Here is a 24,000-nt window from a genome sequence, read left to right on the forward strand (position 1 = left end):
GGTGACGCTAAATGTTAAAGTTGAATCTGAATAAAACTCAGGAGACCAGCTTCTTATCATCACCACAGTTTATTGCGTATTCTCCTATAGGAGTTTGAGACCCAGTTGTCAAAGGGAAGGCACATAAGCACCGCCACCATCTGACAAGTGGACTGACTTAGTCAGGTTACAGTCGTGTATTTATACATGAACCCAGACATTTATACATAGTAACCCCAGACATTACTATTGCAGGATGGTATTTGAACTGGTACGCCCACCGAGTCTGTTGGTGCAAAACTTTATTACGTAGATTTTGGGCTTGAAATTCTGCCCTGTGTTCATTTAGGAAGAGAGACAACCAACACCGGAATATAGAAAAACTTGGCTTTATTGCAGAATCGTAACTGGCACAGCGAGTACACAACATCGCTGGAGAAGGCGCGTTCTGCCTTCCCCTTACATTCTGCTCTTATTTATACCCCTTTTCCCCATTCCAACCCCTCGCTACACATATTCGGTAAGGCCGAACTTTGTTGTACATATTTGGTAATATCGGGCACTTGTGTCCTCCTTATTGGCCCGATGCCATTCACCCACGAGTTACCTGTTTCTTTTGTTTACTGAATCACTTGACACTAGCAGTTTCGGTGTAGCGGAATCCTCAGTTTCGCTCCCTCCCTCCCTTGTACTCCTGTCTCCTAATATCACGTGAGCCAATCCTGACCTGTAGTGGCAGTCTCGAATTAACCCTAACATTAACCCTAACAGTAGATAAGAGCGTTCTCTAAATTAAGGTTTTAATTACAGATGGGTGTACTGTCCAGTCATCAGTTATTCCCTTTGCAAGGCCCTGATTTAATTACAGACAGATGTTGATCCCTGTCCTTATCGTCAAGCCCTCCTCCCTTTACTCAAACGAGGGTACAATATCTATAATGTTATCAACTAACGAGGGTACAATGTATAATGTTATCAACTCTCAGTGTGTCTCTCTGCAAGCTGCAGAGAACCGATAATGAGCCTGTCTTAGCTAACTGTTGAAGACAGTTCAAAAATTCCTTTTCAGTCTCAATTATTCTTCTAGCCAGAGGTTACACAGGTTCAAAATGATTTTCTTTTTCTTTATATTCTCAATTTCTCATGAGGGCTCAGCAGAAACATTTATGTCCAATACAGAAACTGGTGTTACCTGCGTGTATTGTGGCAATGCAAATATTGCTGGAGAATTTACAAGTGGGAAGAAGTGGACTGATATTTGGAAATCTGACTTTTAAAGTGTAATTTAGCAAGGAAACCACAGATGGACAATGTCCAAAAGCTCTGGTGATAAAATCCTTTATTCCCCATTACAGGCCTGCTACAGAGGTTGTGTCAGAGTGCAGATGAACTGGATCGAACCAGTCAGAGATCGAAGTTCTTATCAACAGTGATTTGCTAGCTGTTAAAATGAATACCTCTCTATATAAAATTCACCGTGCACATGTTGTCACTGGGTTAAAAAAAAAAGCACTGTACAAGATTTATGTGCACACTGGTCATTACAAATTAGAGGGTACATTGGTGGGAAGGTGGGGAGACCTCCAGTGGCCCTGGTGCCCTCGCCTACAAGATGTGCATCCTGCTGCAGTTTGTAAACCTGCACTTTAAGGAGTTGGAACTGGAAATGGATGAATTCCAGATCATCCAGGAGTTGGAGGTGGTGATAGATATGACATGAAAAGAGGTGAGTTACACCCAAGGTGCAGGACACAGGAAACTGGCTGAGAGTCAGTAAGGAGAATGAGGTTAAATAAACATTGCAGAGTACTCTTGTTGCTATCTCGCACAACAGCAGGTGGACCACTTTAGAAACTGTTGGTAGGATTACCTTTCAGAGGAGAGTCAAAGGGATGATCGGGGATTCATTAGTTAGGGGAACAGGACAAGAGGAGATTAAGTAAATGTGCATTGTGTAATTTATAGGAATTTAAAATAAATAGTTTGTACATAGGACAGTCAATATAACATAAAAATGCATTGTATCAGCATGAATTAATCAGTCTGATGGCCTGGTGGAAGATGATGTCCAAGAGTCAGCTGGTCTTTTGCTATGTTACTGTTCCCTGGATGGGAGCAGCAGGGCAGTTTGTGTTTGTGGTGAATTGGGTCCCCAGTATCCTTTGGGCCCTTTTTACACACCTGTCTCTGTAAATGTCCTGAAAAGTGGGAAGTTCGCATCTACAGATGTGCTGGGGTGTCCGCACCACTCTCTGCAGGTTCCTGTGATTAAGGGAAGTACAGTTCCCATACCGGGCAGTGATGCAGCCAGTCAGGATGCTCTCAATTGTGTTTCTGTAGAAAGTTCTGAGGATTTGGGGCTCCATCCCAAACTTCTTCAACTGTCTGAGGTGAAGAAAATGCTGCTGTGCTCTTTTCACAACACATCTGGTATGTACAGACCATGTGAGATCCTCGGTGATGTTTATGCCGAGGATCTTAAAGCTGTTCACCCTCTCAACCCCAGATCCATTGATGTCAAAAGGGGTTAGCCTGTATCCATTCCTCCTGTCCTCACAATCAGTTCCCTTGTTTTTGTGACAATGAGGGAGAGGTTGTTTTCTTGACACCAGTCAGATGTTGTTCAGACCACAGATAGAGTCAGCAATCAAATGGTTGAGCATGGTGCGATGAATGTGCTGAGCTGTGTATATCACAATGCAAGAAGCATGGTAGGAAAGCCAGATGTGCTCAGGACAGAGAATTATGATATTGAAATTATGATTATGAAATATGACCATGCCAAGAGACAAAGGTTGATCCAGTAAATTTTAACTTCCGTATATTGACTGGGACTCCCATACTGTAAAAGGACCAGATGGGATAGAGTTTGTCAAATGTGCCCTTAATCAATACATAGAATTCCCAAATTAGAAGTGTGCAACAAGCTATTAGGAAATGATCCAGGGCTGGTGACAGAAATTAGTGATCATAATGCCATGAAATTGAAAATAAAGATGGAAAAAGAGAGGTCTGGACCATGGATTGAGATTCTAAATTGGAGAAAGGTCAATTTTGATGATATCAGAAAGGATCTGACAAGTGTGGTTTGGGACAGGCTGTTTTCTGGCAAAGGAGTACTTGGTAAGTGGGAGGCCTTCAGAAGTGAAATTTTGAGGGTGTGGAGTTTGTATGTGCCTGCCAAAATAAAAGCTGAAAGGTGACTGGTGCAGGGAACCTTGGTTTTCAAGATATATTGAGGCCCCGGATATTTTGTTCCTCTGAATGCCTCAGACTGTTGGATGCTACCAAGACTCATTAATGACTACAATATCATGATTCCACGCACTGAGCTCATCTGACTTGTTATTTAGTCATCTTCTGTTCGTTTCTAAATGCTTCTCAATAGTTTTTGCTCTTTTGTTTGCCCTCTCTTTGGCTTTTATGTAGGCTTTGGCTTCTCATTTTAGCCACAATTGTGTCCTTCTGCCTTTCAAATGCTTCCACTTCTTTGGGATGTATCTATCACTCAGCTCCCGAATTGCTCCCAGAAACTCCAGTCAATTGCTGCTCCATTCTCACTCCTACCTTTTCACTTCCAAACAAGTTTGTCTAGCTTCTCTGTCATAGAAACATGGAGAATTTCAGTATGGAAACAGGCTATTTGGCTATTTGCTGAAAAAACATTTAAGCTGTCTAATGCAACTGCCTGCCACTGTGACTATTGCCCTCCATACCCCTACCATCCAGGCCCCCATCCAAACTTCTTTGAAATGGTGAAACCGTGCTCATGTTCACCACTTGTGCTGGCATCTCATTCCACACACTCACGACCATTTCAGTAAAGAGCTTTTCCAAATGTTTCCGTTAAATTTTCACCTTCCCTACTTACCCATGACCAACCCACATAATCTCAGTGGAAAACGCTGCTTGCCTTTACCCTATCTATACTCATATAATTCCAGCAAATCCTCAAAGCAATGCATAATTTCCTTGTTAATGTTTAGAGCATGTTTTAGAAGTATAAGATGATGAGGGGCATTAAGCGTGCGGATAGCCAGAGGTTTTTCCCAGTGTTGAAACAGCTAAAACGAGAGGGTGTAGTTTTAAGCTGTTTGGAAATAGATACCAAGAGGATGTCAGGGGTTGGTTTTTTACACAGAGAGTGGTGGGTGCGTGGAGTGCACTGCCGGCTATTTGCATGAGAGTGTTTCAGTTACTGTGGGGCCAGGCACCCATGCAGCTCAGTGGGAATTGGGAATAATACCAATTTAGAGAGTCAAACTGAGCCAGGTCACAGATTGGAGACGGCAGAAAAGCCCCATTCTTATAGAGACAGGAGGAGCATCAGAGAATTTGATGGTCATTCCAGATACCAGCACTGTGCCCAGTTAGAAGATGACTTCTCCAACATGTGTTGAACATCACTGTAACAGTGTGATGCCAGATCACACCTTGGCAACTCAAGTGATCTCATCTGAAATGTTGACCTTCACCCACTGATGGATTTTGTAAATCTTTTTACAGGTTAAAAATGACAAGAAATTTGTCTACGGGAATCTCAAACACGACACACCAGTTTTGCTGTCTCTGCCCAGATACTTAAGAAGTGGAGCAAGGGATTCACTCAGTCATCACAACTGAAGGTACATCAGAGAATTCACACTGACGAGAGGCCATTCACCTGGTTCACTCAATCATCTGACTGACTGGCACACCCATCATTTTACAAAGGGGGAACCCCTTCATCTGCTTAGACAGTGGGACTGGATTCAGTTGGTCATTTCAACTGAAGGTACATCAGCAAGTTCACACTGGACAAGGCCATTCACCTGTTCTGTTTGTGAGAAGGGATTCAGTTGATCTTCCCACTTGTGGACACACCAGTCAATTCACACTGGGCACAGGCTGATCATCTGCTGATTTTGTGGGGGAGGATTCACCCGATCATCTGACCAAATGGCTCACCAGCGAGTTTACACCGGGGAGTGGCCGTTCACCTGCTCGGACTGTGGGAAGGGATTCACTTGTTCATCTAAACTGAAGTTACATCAGCGAGTTCACACTGGAGAGAGGCCGTTTACCTGCTCAGAGTGTGGGAAGCGATTCACTCAGTCATCTCACCTACAGAGACACCAGTCAGTTCACACTGGGGAGAGGCCGTTCACCTGCTCAGACTGTGGGAAGGGATTCACTTGCTCATCTGAACTGAAGCTACATCAGAAATTTCACTCGGGGGTGAGGCCATTCACCTGCTCAGTCTGTGGGAAGGGATTCACTTTGTCATCTCAGCTACTGAGACACCAGTCAGTTCACACCAGAGAGAGGCCATTTATCTGCTCAGACTGTGGGAAGGGATTCATTGAATCATCCTCCCTCCAGAGACACCAGTCCGTTCACACTGGGAAGTGGCGGTTCAGCTGTTCAGACTGTGGGAAGGGATTCAATCGGTCATCTCACCTTCAGACACACCAGTCAGCCCACACAGGGAAATGGCCGTTCACCTGCTCAGACTGTGGGAAGGGATTCAATCGGTCATCTCACCTACTGAGACACCAGTCAGCCCACACAGGGAAATGGCCGTTCACCTGCTCAGACTGTGGGAAGGGATTCATTTGGTCATCCACCTTAAAGGCACATCAGCGAGTTCACACCAGGGAGAGGACATTCACCTGCTCAGAGTGTGGGAAGGGATTCATTCGGTCATCGACCCTAAAGGTACATCAGCGAGTTCACACTGGGGAGAGGCTGTTCACCTGCTCAGACTGTGGGAAGGGATTCATTCGGTCATCCGACCTACTTGCACACCAGTCAGTTCACACTGGAGAGAGTCCGTTCACTTGCTCAGACTGTGGGAAGGGATTCACTCGCTCATCTGAACTGAAGGCACACCAGTCAGTTCACACCGGAGAGAGGCCGTTCACCTGCTCCGACTGTGGGAAGGGATTCACTCGGTCATCACAACTGAAGGTACATCAGAAAATTCACACTGATGAGAGGCCGTTCACCTGCTCAGACTGCGGGAAGGCATTCAGTCGGTCATCTGACCTAATTGCACACCAGTCAGTTCATACTGGGGAGTGGCCATTCACCTGCTCAGACTGTGGGAAAGGATTCACTCAGTCATCCACACATAAGGCACACCAGCGAGTTCACACTGGGAAGCGGCCGTTCTCCTGCTCGGACTGTGGGAAGGGATTCACTTGCTCATCCCAACTGAAGGTACATCAGCGAGTTCACACTGGGGAGAGACCATTCACCTGCTCGGACTGTGGGAAGGGATTCACTTGCTCATCCCAACTGAAGGTACATCAGCGAGTTCACACTGGGGTGAGGCCATTCACCTGCTCAGACTGTGGGAAGCGATTCACTTGCTCATCCTATCTGAAGGTACATCAGAGAGTTCACACTGGGGAAAGGCCGTTCACCTGCTCACAGTGTGGCAAAGGATTCACTGGATCATCCCAACTACAGAGACACCATCAAGTTCACACTGGGGAGAAGCGGTTTACCTGCTCAGACTGTGGAAAGAGATTCAGTCAGTCATCTCACCTACAGACACACCAGTCAACTCACACAGGGAAATGGCCATTCACCTGCTCAGACTGTGGGAAGGGATTCTCTCACTCATCTCAACTGAAGGCACATCAGCCAGTTCACACTGGGGAAAGGCCATTCACCTGCTCAGAATGTGGGCAGGGATTCACTCAGTCATCCCACCTACGGAGACACCAGCGACTTCACACTGGGGAGAAGCCGTTCACCTGCTCAGAGTGTGGGAAAGGATTCACTCGGTCATCCGAACTACGTGCACACCAGTCAGTTCATACTGGGGAGAGGCCATTCACTTGCTCAGTGTGTGGAAAGGGATTCACTCGATCATCCTATCTACTGAAACACCAGCGAGTTCACACTAGGTAGAGACCGATTTCTTGCTCAGACTTCAGGAAGAGATTCTCTCAGCCAATTCAACCAAATGTGCATCTTTGAGTTCACACTGCGGAGAGGCCGTTCACCTGCTGTGAATGTGGGAATGGATTCACTCAGTAATCTAACCTTGTGACACACTATCGGGTTCACACTGGGGAGAAAGTTTCAATGAGCTGCATGCTGGATATTTGTCCATCACCGTTGCTAAATGCAATTTCGAGACTGACTCTTGGTGCTGAACTCTGCAATTATTGCTGCTATTCACCACACCCAGTTCTGCACCCTGGTCACTGGGCATGGGAGGAGTTTCTTCTGCTGTACATTCACCTTTAATGGGACTGGTGTTTAATATTCTGGATCTGAGACAAATAAATCAGTTGTATTTTAAACTCTGTCTCTGGTACTTAGTAAATTTATAACACAACTAGTGTACAGTAGACAGTCTACTCAGGCTGGCTGGATCCTGTAAGTGATTCAGTTCCTCAACAGGCCTTTTAATTCCTCCCCTGTTGTTCACTGCTTGCTCTCCCTGTGAGATGTTTTTCAAACAGTCACCACTCTGTGGGTGAAGAGGATTCCCTTGAATTTTCTGCAGACTGAAGTAGTCGAGCTGGCTGCAGTTCTGTCTGAGGTGTTCTTTGGCCCTCAAATCTCTGCACTGTGGAAGAATGGCATTGGGATTTAACCTCCTTATTCACGGGTCATTTCCACATTATGAGTCATTTTGCCTGCTTCTAAAGGGTTGCTGGAAAACACCACTGTCCTCTAAAGACTGAAAGCAGAATGGGAAACCATTAGTTGGATGTTCAACAGAACAGGGTCAGAAACCAGAGGCGGGTCTGCACAAGGCAGAGTTTGGGGCTCTGGATGCTGGTCAAGGTAATAGTAACACAGATATACTTTCAAATCTAACAACTGGATAAACAATCAGCAATTACATTGTCAGTCCCCTTTACATGTTGTATTTTAATATTGAATTCTTCTAACAATAGACTGCAACTTAATAACCACCTATTTTTATTCTTCATGTTAGTCAAAAATACCAATGGGTTGTGATCAGTATAAACTATCAATGGCTTCTGTGCCGGACAAATGCAAACCTCAAAATGCTGTAATGCCAGAATAACCGGGTTACCAAAACAGCAGAAATGGAACGATACGTTGGAGTCTGGTGGTACTGTAACTAAAGGTGTTTATTAGTAAACTAAGTAATACAGTATCAAGAATGCAAATATACATATAAAACAGGTTAGCAGTAATAAATACAGAAGTGTAAAAAGAAGAATCAAAACCAAGCTCTATCAAAGTCTAGGGGTAAATGAACAGTTTTAAGATAATGCAGAGTTCAGTTCAGTTCAGTTTAAGTCGAGGTAGCTGCTGTTGTGACCAGAGAGAGAGAGACAGCTGCAGCAGGCAAACCTTCCGTTGTCTTCTTGTTCTGTTGCACTGATGTGGTCATTCGGTTATGACCCCTCTGTTCTCAGCTAAACCATTCTTCTGTGGTGGACTCATCACTCTGGTGTGAGTGGGCACACACACAAGCCCCCACCGGTCCTGCCATCACACTGTGAGCTTTGTGACCAATCTCCTGATTCAGTCCTCCAAGCCCCCACCTTCCTGTGGGTGCACAACGCTCTTACAGTGTCTCGTGGCGTGTCTCCCAGTGTCTCAGCAGACCCGTCTTTTATCTCCCCTGATGGGGTATCAGCCATCCTTCAAACTGGCCAATCCCTGCTGTCTCAGCAGCAATGTTAACGAGCAAAGAAGTGTCCTTGCAGCAAAAGGTAAATAATCAGTGAAGAAACCATAATACATAAATCATCTCTCTCTCTCTCTCTCACTCTCTCACTCTCTCACTCTCTCACTCTCTCACTCTCTCTCTCTCTCTCTCTCTCTCTCTCTCTCTCTCTCTCACTCTCTCACTCTCTCACTCTCTCACTCTCTCACTCTCTCACTCTCTCACTCTCTCACTCTCTCACTCTCTCACTCTCTCACTCTCTCACTCTCTCACTCTCTCACTCTCTCACTCTCTCACTCTCTCTCTCTCTCTCTCTCTCTCTCTCCCAGCATAGTTCCCAGGGTGGAGGGGGGTGGGAGGGTCTACTCTGGACCCCATCTCCATCTGGTTTTCTCATCACACATAACGGTATATAGAAATGTCCCGGAAAAGAGGGGAGAGTTCTCAGGAGAGCAGCAAGAGTCTATGAACGGGTGTGAGCAAGAATTTGTTCTTCATCCAGAGGAATGATATACTTTCTATTTGTCCAAATTTCCACTACTTCCTTGGCAGCCCGTTTCACCTATATTTGGGTGAAAGAAGTGTCCCTCACATGTCACTTCCTCTCTCTTCTTAAAACCTCTGACCCCTATTCCATGGCTAATAGAAGACCGTGGCTGTACCTACATCTCTCAGTATTTTACATTAATCTCAAATTTCATGCCTGAATGTTCAATGTTAATGGGAAAGTTCTAGCCATCGATCCCTGCATCACCCTTGCGACTGTCTCCAATGTAATCATACCCATAATGAAGTGTACCATCAGAAGTGTGCCCACAATGCTAGCTAGGGTCTATCTAATGTTCCTAAAAGTTCCTCCAAGTTTGTGTTCTGTGCCACAGTTAAGAAGGGCAAATTTTGCATAGGCTTTCCTCACTGTCTATTATCGTTTCAACTTTTCATAATTCATCACCTCACACAGAATTAAATGCTACCTGGCATTTACTTACCTAATTTACCAGGTGATCCATATCACTGTACCTTCTAATTTTGTTCCTTCCAAACATTTGCAGAATATGCATTCCCCTTTGCAACTCGATTTACATCTAAACGATTTACCTGGATGTCAATCATGCATGGAGTTCGGTAACCAGGGACACCTTCTCTTCGTGATTTTTATAAATGACCTGAATGAAGATCTGATGGGATAGCTTAGTCAATTGCTGATGAAACAATGGTTGAGAATGTTGTGGATAGTGTGGAGGGCTGTTAAAACGAATATCGATGGGATACAAACTGGGCTGGGAAGTGGCAGATGGATTTTAACACAGATAAATGTAAGGTGGTTCAATTTCGTAGCTCTAATCTGACAGCAGAATATAGTAATGATAAGAATCTAGACAGTGTGGAGTATCAGATGGATCTTGTGGTTCCAATCTTAGTCCATTTAAAGGTTGACTCTGTTGAAGGCATAGGGTGCATTACCATTCATCAGCCATCTGATTCAGTTCAATGGCAGAAAGGTAGTGTTACAGTTATATAGGGCACTGGTAAGACCCCACGGAGTATTATACTCAGTTCTGGTCACCTCACTGCAGGAAGGATGTGGAAACTATTGAAAATGTGGAGAAGAAATTTACAAGGACGATGCCTGGATTGGGGAGCATGCCTTATGGGAACAGGTTGAGTGAATTCAGCCTTGAAGCGGCAGAGGATGAGAGGTGACCTGATAGAGGTGTATAAGATGATGATAGGCATTGATTGTGTAGATAGTCAGAGGCTTTTTCTTAGGGCTGATATGGCCAACACGAGAGGGCGCAGTTTTAAGGTGCATGGAAGTAGGTACAGAGGAGATGTAAGGGTTTTTTTTTTACGCAGAGAGTGCTGAGTGCATGGAATGGGCTGCCAGCGACAGTTGCGATAGGGTCTTTTAAGAGACTCCTGGATAGGTACCTGGAGCTTCAAAAACTAGGGGGCTATATGTAACCCCAGGTAATTTCTAAATAGGTAATGTTTGGCACAGCATTATGGTCTGAAGGGCCTGCATTGTGCTGTAGGTTTTCATTGTTTCTATGTTTCTACTGCACTCCTTATAAGCAACCCTGGTCCATAATAGCGCAATGTATAGATGCAGGACATCACACTGTAGATGTATTCCTGGCCTACTGTGCTATTTGATACATGCTAAAACTAGGAAGAATGAGAGGGTGTGTTATAGAAGCATACAAAATTGTGAAATGGGTAGATGAGATAGAGACAGGAATGTTGTTGAACTGGTATGTAGGATTACTACTTGGGGACATAGAATCAAGATTCAGAGGAATTGATTTTGGGTGGCGAAGAGGAGGATCTACCTCTCCCAGAGAAATGTGAAGTTGTGGAATTTTCTGCTCATGGAAGTAGAGGGGCCACCTGATTATAAATTTCTTCAATGACTTTACTAGGAAGCATGATGAAGGAAAGGCAGTTGATAGTGTCTATGTGCACTTTAATAAGTTCTTTGACAGCGTTCCGTATGGTAGGTTGATCAAAAATGTTGAATCACTTAGCATTCAGGATGAGGTAGTAAATTGGATTAGAGATTGGCTTGCTGGAGAAGCCAGACACTGGGGTAGATTTTGCCCCTCTCACTGGAGGCTTGTGGCTTTTAATGTAGTATGGTATTTGGAGCTGGGTCTGCTGTTGTTTCTGATCTGTACAAATAATCTGGATGATAATGTGTTAAGATTGTCAAAGCAAATTTGTGGATCACACCAAGATTTGGTACATAGTGGACAGCGGGAAACGTTATCAAAGCTCGCAAAGGGAGTTGTCCTAGTGATAATTGTGGCAGATGGAATTTAATGCTGACGATTGTGAGCTGCTTGGGAAGAGAAACTTAGTAGCACTCATAGAGAGCGCGGTAAGGCACAAGAATTGTGGGAAAACAGACAGATCTGGGAATATAGATCCATAATGCCATCAGTGATACAAAAGGATTTTAAGAGATCTTTTGACACATAAGCATTCATGAATTAAAGTATTGAATGCAGGAGTCTGTAGGTTGCACAAGAAATTGTTGAGGCTTAATTTTAGGTATTGTGTTCAGTTCGCAATACCTTTCTACAGGAGAGATATCAATGAGTTTGCAAGAGTGCAGACAGAATTATAAGTAGAATGCCTGAATCTGAGGACCTGATCTATAGGGAAAATTGAATGAATTAGTACGGTATTCCCCAGAGCATAGGGGGAAAATGGCAGATTGATTGAGGTGCACAATATTGTGAAGTGCAGACTTCGAGTAAATGCAAGCAGACTTTTCTACTGAGGTTGGGTGTGATAGAACTGGAAATTAAGCGTGGAAGTTGCAATGTGTAAAGGGAGCATGAGGGAGTTCTTCTTCAATCGGAGGGTGGTGAAATTGTGAAGAAAACTGTCAGTGGAATAGGTGAATTCAGGCATGATTTCAACATTTAAGGGCAATTTGGATACATTCATGGGTGAGAGGGTTATGGAGGGCGCTAATGCAGCACCAGTTGATAGGGCTCGGCAGAATAGGAAAGTTTAGGTGGGCTGCAATACCTGTTTATATGTTTATATATTCTATGACTATCGCATTTCAGGTACTTTCTGATATTTCAAAGAGAAAGATATTTGTAACTAATGCAGGAAAGCAGGATCACTGTATACGGGCATTACAGTGCTCATAGATGTGAGGGGACGAAAGGCCTGTTTCTGTGCTGTACAACTCTTGGTCTCTTCCAATGGGCAAACTGTCAGCCCTTTCTCCTAATATCACTCACCATGGTCCACCAATTTCCTATCTAAAAGGGAGGGAGATATTTCATAATTTTATAGCTAATAGCATTGTTCAAGAGAAATCCATTCTTCTGGTTCTGATGTTTCTTGTCAGTGTGACCTGAAAATTGGTTTCCAGGCACATTCAGATGTTTATGCAGCAAGGAAACCTGTAATCCTTTTAATCCTTAATCCATACTTTCTCAATAAACCTTGCATGGGGTACCTTATCAAAGGCCTTGCTGAAATCCATATACACTACATCTATGGTTCTACCTTCATTACCTTCATTAACGTGCTTAGTCACAACCTCAAAATATTCAATCAGGCTCGTAAGGCAAGGCAGGTCTTTGCCAGAGCCGTACTGACTATTCCTAATCATATTATGATTCTTCAAATGTTCATAAATCCTGCCCCTTAGGATTTTCTACATCAACTTACCAACCACTGAAGTAAGACTCACTGGCCTATAATTTCCTGAGCTATCCCTTTAATGTTTTTTACCCTTTAATTTTGTTTGCTTCAGATGGAGGAAATGTTCCAGCCAATGAAGTCTGTCCTTGTAGTTCAGGCCTTTCGACAACATCCTTGTGAATCTTCTTACCAGGTGGCATTAGTAATATTTTATTAAGTCCTTCAAAGAATTCTGTTCCGTGCCCGGCTAAACAAAGGCAGATATCCTATTGAGAGTCCTCATTGCATGTACCTGTTTCTGCACCTTCAGGGATATCTGTGCCCCTACATCAATGCTTGAACTTCTGGAAGCGATTCAACAGGCACAGGATGGATACATCTCAAAGTAGAAGTATTTAACAGAGGGATGAGGCAAAACATAGGAGGGGCATATAATTTTGCAAAAAATACTGGGTGGTGAGAGGATTGGGAAGCTGTTAAAAACCAACAGGATAAAACTTCAAAGGTTCAAATTACATTCATTATTAAACCATTTTTTCCTATAAATAACCTTGTGATTTGTCTCCTCACAGGCAGCAACAATGCAAAGAAACTCAATATAACCCATTAACAAAGCAAATCATCAAACGCGAAAACAAGGATATTGTGCTGACAAAGAAAGTAAGCAAATAAAATTCAGAATTGAAGTTCCTGAAAGTGAGTCGACAGCCACTAAGTCCCTTATCACTGCAGCAGATTCACCAGTCCACTAGCTTCAGACCAGCGCAAAGACGGTCAACCTCATGGAGCCCTGAGCAGAAACAGTCTGTCCCTCGCCTTCAGCTCCGATGACAAGAACATTTAACCCTGGCACGGCACATAAATTGTCCAACTCCCCGGTCATTTCTCACCTTCGGTCCTGGACCCTGCCGCTTTGATCTCAGCCATCTGACTCCGCAATGTAACAAAGGAAAACTCAGTAAGGATGGAAAATAGGAAATATCAGGGTAAGCTAGCCAGAAACATAAAACACGAAACTAAACTTAAAAAATATCCAGTATAGGAGAGGCAGGAACGGATAGCAGACCGCCTTACAATGGTGCTTCTGGAGGAATAATGCCGGTCAAAGAAATGGCAGACCAACTCAGTGACTATTTGCGTCTATGTTCCCTTTGAAAGACAGCAGCAGTACGTTTAAGAGTTGAGAGTCAAGAGGTATAATTGTGTGTAATTGCGATTACTAATGAGAAGGTGCTTGGTATACGGAATGTTTTCAGGCTGCTCAAGATGGATTACTCACCAGAACTCTGAAGGAGGTAGCTGAGGCGATTCTGGAGGCATTAGTAATGATCGCTCAACAATCATAAAATTAAATTCCATAGAATGGAAATTTCATAGAAAACATACAGCACAATATAGGCCTTTCAGCCACAAAGCTGTGCCAAACATGTCCCTACCTTACAACTATCTGGAATTTACTGATAACCCTCTATTTTTCCAAGCTCCATGCAGCCATCCAGTCTCTTTAAAGATCCAATCGTGGCTGCCTCCATCGCCGCCGCCGGCAGCCCATTCCACACACTCAGCACTCTCTGTGTTTATATATAAAAAAATACTTGCCCCTGAAATTTCCTCTTTACCTACTTCCAAACACCTTAAAACTACGCCCTCTTATGCTAGCCATTTCAGCCCTGGAGAAAAGTCTCTGACTATCCTCTCACTATCTTATACACCTCTATCAAGTCTCCTCTCATCCTCCGTTGTTCCAAGAAGAAAAGCCGAATTCACTCAACCTATTCTCATAGAGGGTGCTCCCCAATTCAGACAACATTCTTGTAAATCTCCTCTGCACTCGATCTATGACTTCCGTTAGAACGGGGATGGTGTCAGAGGATTGGTGAACTGTTTATGTTCTTCCATTGTTTAAAAAGGGTTCGAGGAGTAAACCTTGCAATTATCGTCAGTGGTGGGTAAATTAATGGAAAGTATTTTTTAGAGATGGTATATATAATTATCTGGATAGACAGCGTCTGATTAGTAACAGCCAACATGGATTTGTGCGTGGAAGTTCATGTTTTACAAATCTTATTGAATTTTTTGAAGAGGTTATGAGGAAAGTTGACGAGGGTAAAACAGTGGATGTGTCTATATGTACTTCAGTAAGGCCTTTGACAAGGTTCCACACAGAAGCATAGTTAGTAATGTTTAATCGTAATGTATTAATATTGAAGTAATAAAATGCATTGAACAGTGGCTGGATGGGAGATGCCAGAGAGTAGTGGTGGATAACTGTTTGTCAGGTTGGAGGCCGGTGACTAGTGTTGTGCCTCAGGGATCTGTACTGGGTCCAATGTTGTTTGTCATATACATTAATGATCTGGATGATGGGGTGGTAAATTGGATTAGTAAGTATGCCGATGATCCCAAGATAGGTGGCGATGTGGATAATGAAGTAGGTTTTCAAAGCTTGCAGAGAGATTTAGGCCAGTTAGAAGAGTGGGCTGAAAGATGGCAGATGGAGTTTAATGCTGATAAGTGTGAGGTGCTACATTTTGGTAGGAATAATCAAAATAGGACATACATGGTAAATGGTACGGCATTGAAGAATGCAGTAGAACAGAGTGATCAAGGAATAATGGTGCCTGGTTCCCTGAAGGTGGAATCTCATGTGGATAGGGTGGTGAAGAAAGCTTTTGGTATGCTGGCCTTTATAAATCAGAACATTGAGTATAGGAGTTGGGATGTAATGTTAAAACTGTACAAGGCATCGGCGAGGCCGAATTTGGAGTATTGTGTACAGTTCTGGTCACGGAATTATAGGAACAATGTCAACAAATCAAAGATTTACTAGAATGTTACCTGTGTTTCAGCACCTAAGTTACAGAGAAATGTTGAACAAGTTAGGTCGTTATTCTTTGGAGAGTAGAAGGGTGACAGGGGACTTGATAGAGGTATTTAAAATTTTAAGGGGGATCGATAGTGTTGACGTAGATAGGCTTTTTTCCATTGAGAGTAAGGGAGATTTAAACAAGAGGAGATGAGTTGAGAGTTAAGGAGCAGAAGTTTAGGGGTAACACGAGGGGGAACTTCTTTACTCAGAGAGTGGTAGCTGTGTGGAACAAGCTTCCAGTAGAAGTGGTATAGGCAGGTTCAATTTTGTCATTTAAAGTAAATTTGGTTAGGTATATGGACAGGAAAGTTATGAGGGTTATGGGCTGAGTGCAGGTCGGGGGAATAGGTGAGCGTAAGCGTTCTGCACGGACTAGAAGGGCCGAGATGGCCTGTTTCCATGCTTTCATTGCTATATGGTTGTAACATATGCCTCACTTTTTCCGTACTTTTCCCTGAGAAAATCTATTTCCAATTTATGGTTCCAAGTTGCTGCCTGATGTCCTCATAGTTCTCCTCGCTCCAACTAAACGTTTTCCAAACTTGTCTGTTCTTATCCCTCACCAATCCCATGGTAAAGGAGATAGAATTGTGATCACTATTTACAAAATGCTCTCCCACTCAAAGACCTGACACTTGACCAGGTTCATTTCCCAATACCAGATCAAGTACAGTCTTTCATCTTGTAGACTTGTCTACATACTGTGTCAAGAAATCTTCCTGAACACCTAACGAACTCCACCCCATCTAAACCCCTCACTCCAGGGAGATGCTAATCAATATTTGGGAAATTTAAATCTCCCACCAGAACAACCCTGTTATTATTACTCCTTTCCAGAATCTGCCTCCCTATCTGTTCCTCTATGTCCCTGTTACTATTGGGTGGTCTATAAAAACACCCAGTAGAGTTATTGACCCCTTTCTGTTTGTAACATTCACCCACAAAGACTCTGTAGACAACCTCTCCATGTCTTCCTCCTTTTCTGCAGCCGTGCCTCTATCTGTGATCAACAGTGCCACGCCCCTACCTCGTTTGCCTCCCTCCCTATCCTTTCTGAAACATCTAAAGCTATGCACTTTAATGCGCCATTCCTGCCCCTCCACCATCCAATTGTCTGTAATGGCCACATCATACTCTAAGTGCTGATCCACACTCTGAGCTCACCCGCTTTATTCATGATACTCCTCGCATTAAAATAGACACATCTCAAACCATCAGACTTTGCGCATCACTTCTCTATCACCTTCCTATCTCCAATTTCGCAATATCTCCAAACTTGCTCCATTAGTGAGCCAACTTCCTTTTTCTCCGTCAGTTCAGTTCGGTTCTCCCCCCCCCCCCCCCCCCCAGCAATTCTAGTTTAAAGTCTCCTCAATAGCTTTAGCAAACCTTCTTGCTAGGATATTGGTCCCTTTTTGATCGCCGTGCAACCCGTCCGTTTTATACATGTCACACCTGCGCCAGAAGAGGTTCCAATAATCAAGAAATCTGAAACCCTACCCCCTGCTCGAAACCTGCCACGCATTTACCCTCCACCTAATTCTATTCCTATACTCACTGTCGCGTGGCACAGGCAGTAATCCCGAGATTACTACCTTTAAGGTCCTGCTTCTCAATTTCTTTTCTAAGTCCCTGTAGTCTTCTTTCAGGACATCCTTCCCCCCTTTTCTGCCTATGTCGTTGGTACCAATATGTACCACGACATCTGGCTGTTCTCTTTCCCACTTCAAGGTATCGTGGACGCGATCAGAAACATCCTGGACCTTGGCACCTGGGAGGCAAATTACCATCCGCGTTTCTTTCCTGCGTCCACAGAATAGCCTATCGGACCGGCTAACTATAGCGTCCCCTATCACTGCTGCCATCCTCTTCCTTTCCCTGCCCATCTGAGCCACAGGGCCTGACTCTGTGCCAGAGGTATGGCCACTGTTGCTTCCCCTAGGTAGGCTGCCCCACCCCCACCAACAGTACTCCAGCAGCAATAATTATTGTCAAGGGGACAGTCACTGTGTTACTCTCTTGAACCTGATTCTTTCTTTTCCCTCTCTTGACTGTTACCCCAGTTTTTTCTCCCCTGTGGTCCCGGGGTGACTACCTGTCGAGAGCTCCTCTCCATCATCACCTGACCAGACGAAGGTCATCGAGCTGCGGGTCCGGTTCGCTAAGGCGGTGTCTAAGGAGATGCAGCTCGACGCACCTGGTGCAGATGTGGCCGTCCGGGAGGCTGGGAGACTGTAGGACCTCCCACATCCGACACCGAGCACAGAAAACCGGCCTCACACACATACTCTCTGAGTTTATTTCAAGCAGATAACCGGTTTGACCTCGACCCTTTGTCACCGAAGCCCCATTGAGCCAAAGCCGCCCTACTCTGTCGCCTGCTTTGTCTCGCTTTTAAACTCTTCCCGCTGTTCTCACTGGCCGACCTCCACACGCTTGTGCAGTCGTACCCCATTCAAACTGCTGAAGAGATAACAATAACCAAAAAAATAATCTGGCATTGTTTGAGTAGACTGAGAATGATAAATGGCCCTCCGATGGGAGGGAGGCATAAGAAAGGAAATGATAGGTGTTAGCCTGTCCTTGAGTGCCTCAGCCAGAGTCCCGACCTGACCCCGATCCAAAATCTCTGGCAAGAACTGAGGATTGCTGTCCACTTGCGCTGCACAGCTCACCTGGCACATCCTCGGCAATGTTGCAAGGAGTTGTGTAAAGCTGAAACAGACTTTTCCAAAAAGTACACCGGCTGTGAGAGATGATTCAACTAGGTATGAGTAAGGGGCCATGGACACTTTTGAACTGCTAACATTTCCGGTTTTGAATTTTCAGTTTATCATGCTTTACAATTTCCCCTGTTTGTTTTCCGGGGGCAGGGAGGGGGAGGGGGTGTCCACTATGTAAAAAACAAACAAACGACCATAACATTCACCAATAAAAACTCTGAGTTAAATTGATCAGACTCCCTGGTTGTAATACTGAATAATGTGAACAAGGGATTAGTGACTGAATATATTTTGGCGGATGCTCCAGTCTTCGAATTCGTCCCAGTGCCCCCACAATATCTGCGTGGAAGAAAAGCCTGATAATCTACTCCCTATCTTGCTACGGAAACCCCATGGACATCTGCACTATCCATCGGTTTGTCATGTCGACCTCGACTGGATAGCAAAGTTCCTTATGCATTCTTTTTCATTGCCGTCTCCAGGTGCACATCTCTCATTACCCAATGTTCCCAGATCTTGCAACCTTGTTTTTACTCCTCCCAGAGACAGTTTGAATTCAAAACCACTTGGCTTCAAATAACTCTCAGAGATCTGTTGTGTGCTTACCCCGTCACAGTTTGCACCCGATTTGTACTCTCCCCAGATACTGCCTAAAGTAAGGCTCACTAGCCTGCAACGCAGACACCAGTCTGAAGGAACTCAGCAAGCATCGTTTGAATAGACTCAACAGTCCTAGTTTCGGGCTGAGAAGATGCTATCAGCACTGGAACAAATATGGTGCAGGGACGTGAGGAAGGAGTACAAGGCGCAAGATGTTCATTAGTTTGTCCTGAGTTTAGCAAAATCCCCCAAGATTACGTCCTTCTTTGTGGATGACTGTAATCAAAACTGTTCTCCCACTGAAATTCATCAATTATAAGGCTTATGTCCCAGTGCAAGGTCTCTTAAGTGTCCCGAATTCATCTGCTTCTACCTCAACCCCAAGAGGAAATTCCACATGTTTCGCGACATATGACTTCAGCATTCAATACTTTCTTCCAACCACTTTGAAATTATCCCCCTTGCTTCAGCCACCTCCCTCCCTGGGAAATAACTCTGGCTGTTCACTCGATTTATCTGCTATAATGTTGTATATCTCTTTCAGGCACTTCTCATCCTGCTTCCCTGCAAAGAGAAGATCCCTATGTTATTCAAATTACCCTCACTGGACATGTTTAAAGTAAATTTGTTGTCGAAGTTCATATGTGCCATCATTTACCAACCTCATATTTATTTTCTTGCAGGCATACACAGTCAATACGAAGAAACACAATGGAATCAATGAAAAACTTCACAACAAAGGCGGACAAAACGTCAAAGCACAAAACACGACAATGGCAATGAATTGTACAAATAAAAAGCATACATGACAGTAAATATGAAATAGATGTCCATAACTGCAGTGGTAGAATACTTGATGTAGGTTCTTTATAAACCAACTGGACTTATCCCCTTTGCCTCGAGAGCCTGATCATTCAGGAGGAGTAGCTATTCCATAACCCGTTGCCGGGAGACCGGGCGCTCCTGTAATTTGTTCTTGCTGGCGCTGTCGAGATGGGGCATCAACCGGAAAATGGGGGTCCTTGATGGTAAATGCTGTGTTCCTGCGACCCCTCTCCTTGTAGAGGTTCTCAGTGGTCGGAAGAGCTGTGCCTGTGATGCCATGAATTGCAGTCCAGTGTCAGGGTTGAACAGACCTCTGTTCTTGAAGTTCTTGGGTTGCACCAGTGTTTCCCGGTGGAGTACCGTGCTGGGTGTACAAATGTCAGTGCGATCACTACACAGGTTTCAGAGTTCTATACGACTGTGCCCGAGAAGTGAAGGTCTAGGTGTTGTAAAGTTCACTGTCTTGGTAAATTAACTGCTGACTATTCTTGTACAGGTTCGTAATCAGGTAATGTTTGTACCATAGTTATACCCTCCTCTTCCTCAACATGTTGAGTTGCATCAGGGTTTGACCCTGCAGGACTGTGTTTGGTTTCTGCTTGTCCGCTTCCCTGATGTGCAGCACTGGGCAGTTGTGTAGCTGTACCTGGCAGTGTCCATGCAGTCCGGAGCTGGCTTGCAGGTCTTTGTTCTTCCAGTGTTGGTGGCTCGTGTACTCAGCGGGATCTCTGTTGGGTTGTGTATAATGTTTGCTGGGACCTGTGATACATCATTTTGGTTCTATTTTTGAGAGCGTCAGGGTTGTCATAGACTGCAGAACAGAATGAGGGTTGTATTATTGTGAAATTTGTGGTCATTACAGGGATGCTACCAGTCTTCTATGACACCGGATAAAGACAGTTAAATGTTGGTATATAATAAGATTCTCAGCCGTTCCACTACCGGTTCATGATTGTGCATCTGTTTGATTGTACACCTGACCCCATTAAGAATGCGAACGATATTTGTAAAGGTCTGTTCCCTTACCATACAGTGCTAGATGTTGTCAATGCATGCAACCTTCCAGTATGACAGCCGTTATAGCAAAGATCTTTATCCTTAGAGTATGGAGCAAACGGCTGTAAGAATCAGTTATAACTGGTTGTTATAAAGGTCAGAGCTACAGCAAAAAATTAAAAAGAATATATATATATATATATATACACACTGGGATTCTCTTGGTCTGTGTCAACAGTGTAATGTTTAGTTAGATGTCTCTCCTTGTATTAGAGTCTTTCCTGGCCAGTGTCGTCACTGGCCAGTGTTGCGCTCTGGCAGCTCAGTGTGCGTGGAATACAATGCCAGCATTTTGACAGCAGAGTGACCTTATTACACAAACTTGCCTTCTACACCCCGGTAGATGTGTTGTCTCCAGGAGACCATACTGAGATTTTGATATCATTAGTGAACAAGGTATCATTGTGGGATGGCACACCATTCAACCCAGAAAGTCTATACTAGCTCTTGGTACAACGTTCCAATTGCCCTGTTCTCCACACTCTTCAAACAGCTCAGCAGTTGAATTCTCCCGAATGAACTGTCTAGTTCCACTTTGAACACCCTGATTGTTTGTTCCCACCACACGTATAGGCAGTTTTCCAGATCAGAACCGCATTCAGCGTAGAACTAAGAATTTCATCACATGTGCCCTTTTGGTCCTTTGCCCACTGGGCTTCAAGTCATTGACCAATAAACTGTGAACGCACAACACAGAGAAAGTCCCCCCAGCTCACGATATGTGCGTTGACCATAATGAAACTTTTAACTGTATGTTTCCCTGCATGCATCGGTGTCTCCTCATGGACTAAATCCCCTGAAGGATTCAACCACCTTAATGCTCTTTGAATTAAATTCATCTCGTCCTTGGTGTCAACATATCCCCTCCAGATTCCACTCTCGCTCATGTTCCCTCCCTCGCCATCAATCCCCGATGTGTCATTTTCTCTCTCTCGCTCGCTCAAAATAATAGTGTTTTTGTTAATTTGTAGCACAGTTAAAATTCCAGAATTGCGTTTCAATCTGCTGTAAAGGTCTGTCTCCTTATAGCAGACTGGCGATAGTTATAACGATCTGTACCCTTCCGGTATTATCCGAGATGTTGTCAAGCCCTGCACCTTCCCGTGTGACAGCGGCTGCAGCAAAGATGGACATTCTTACAGTACGGTGCCAGCTGGGCTAAATATCAGTTACAATCCTCCTGCTGGAAGATAGTTGACGGTGGTAGAGATAAGGAGAACCCACAGGTAGACAAGGATGCGAATAAACGCGGGAACGAAAAGACCGATTTTGATGGGAGTAGGAGTGTTTGATACAAAACGAATATATACTCCCGGATCACGCAGCGTAGACAATGCCGGGAAGCTGGGGTAACAGGTCCGCCTGAAACTTCACTTTTAGGTGTGGTGAGGTACAAAGCACATTTCTGAGGAAAAGAGTAAACTCGCGAAGTTTGGTTCCGACCCCGTTCATTGGACTCTGAATTACTGTGAGTTGTTTTGTAGCAACTTCAGATTTTAACGTGTTTGTTTTATAACTCTATTTATCACACTGCTCCCATTTACTCACAAGTGGGGCCACGGAGTAGGGAGCATGACGGCAGCTGAATTGTAATACAAACAACATTTATTTCTAACTTTTAATGAGTTTCCAAATCTGCTTCACTGGATACTTGATCATATCCTTGAGTTCCTCCCGGAATTTGCTCTGAGTCAGGGCGTAAATACATGTGTTGGTGCAGGAACTGACAACCTGCAGCATAGACGATGTCAGTAACGCGATGTAACCAGGATCCGTGACAGAATAAACAAACCTCATTGAAATCCGTTCATAGATATAAAATACCACCTGTGTTACCCAACACAATATGAAACTACCCGTTATGCTGAAGAGCAAAACGATGGATTTGCGTCGGTTCTCCATTTCCCGGTCCTTGTCATTCTCTCCATTCTTTTGTCCCCGGAGCCCCCTGCGGGCTCGACTGGCCTCTAGAATCCGCCGGACAGTCAGAATATTGAATAGCAAAATCAGAAAGAACGGGACACAAGGGGTTAAAATGCGGTGAAAAATCTCGAATGCCGCCCATGATGAAGAGTTTAGGAAGCTCTGTGTAAGGGCACAGTCCCAGGGAACACCATCAGTTATTACTTTGGGCTCGTATATAAAGCCCCAGGGAACACACTCCAAACAGGCCAGCACACTCACTGTCCCGATGACCACAGCCGCCGTTCTCTCGGTGCAATATTTTGTTTTCAGCTTCTCACAGCAAATAGCCATAAATCGATCGACGGTGAAAGCGACAGTCAGCCAGACAGAGGTCGCAGTGCTTGCAAAAATTAACCATCGACAGAGTATGCACAAGGGAGTAAGGAAAATGAATGATTGGAGAAAATAAAACCTAGCAGTCCACGTCAGCAGCGGATCGAAGGTAACGACCAGGAGATCAGCCGCGGCCATTCCCACCATGTAGCGAGTAACACATTTGGAGAGACCGCATTTCCCCCGGGACAGGATCACAATCGCCACCATGTTCGCTGGAAGAGAGACAGGGAACAGCAAGCTGAGAAAATACAGAGCACAATTCAATACAGTTGTTGCTGGAGATCCTGCAATACTTGCACATTATTGTTGCATTTAGCGGTGGAAGAGTCGAGAGAAGGTGCACCGACGTCGTAGAGAGAAAAAAAAACAAAGTATCCCCTAAACTTGTCCATGTGGTCTGAATACAGATTAATATCCTGATGACTGAAACGTGAAGTGGGGGCGGAACGCTAAAACCGGATAGCTGCCTCCTCGGATTCAATACGTCATTTTCAACCCGCGGGGTGCTGCAGTCATCAGCTTCCGTGGCGCTCCCCGCCAGCGATAGAACACCGGAACACGGAACAGAAACAGGAAATGCTGGAATACAGAATAACTGGAAAAGCATATAACGCGTCTCGTCTCAGAACTGTTGTGCTTCTGTTCAAGTTTCTTGGGATATGGTATTCCCCGTGTATGGTTCCTAATCCTGCAGTTGACACCTCACTGACTTAACAACAGACATAGCCTGATTCCAACAGATACTCAGCAATCAGTAACAACCCCACAGACAGACATGACGCCTCCCGCTGAATGCATTACATGGAAGCAGAGAAGAGGAATTCTCCGGC

At 44.4% G+C, this 24,000-nt stretch overlaps 1 protein-coding gene and 1 long non-coding RNA gene across 8 annotated transcripts in view; both read left to right on the top strand.

Annotated features, from left to right (window-relative positions):
• The window catches only part of LOC140721021 (uncharacterized), a 689,868-nt gene extending 671,710 nt beyond the window's left edge, over nt 1-18,158 (top strand). Inside the window, exon 2 of the long non-coding RNA XR_012097307.1 lies at nt 17,268-18,158. This is a non-coding gene — a long non-coding RNA (uncharacterized lncRNA). The remainder of the gene's footprint in view (nt 1-17,267) is intronic.
• The window catches only part of LOC140721018 (uncharacterized), a 45,910-nt gene that overhangs the window by 12,559 nt on the left and 9,351 nt on the right, over nt 1-24,000 (top strand). For 3 of the 7 annotated variants that reach the window (XR_012097299.1, XR_012097298.1, XR_012097297.1), the window contains exons 3-4: nt 13,369-13,456; nt 19,672-19,876. The exons of 1 other annotated variant lie outside the window; for it this stretch is intronic. Coding sequence is in view for 1 of the 6 variants with exons in the window: in XM_073035882.1 (XP_072891983.1) it covers nt 4,918-6,879 (1,962 nt within the window). In the remaining 5 variants the exon portion in view is untranslated. 3 more of the 7 variants (XR_012097300.1, XM_073035882.1, XR_012097301.1) reach the window with 3 other exon arrangements.

Source organism: Hemitrygon akajei, unplaced genomic scaffold (genome assembly GCF_048418815.1).
Source record: "Hemitrygon akajei unplaced genomic scaffold, sHemAka1.3 Scf000049, whole genome shotgun sequence".
In the NCBI taxonomy this organism is placed as follows: Eukaryota; Metazoa; Chordata; class Chondrichthyes; order Myliobatiformes; family Dasyatidae; genus Hemitrygon; species Hemitrygon akajei.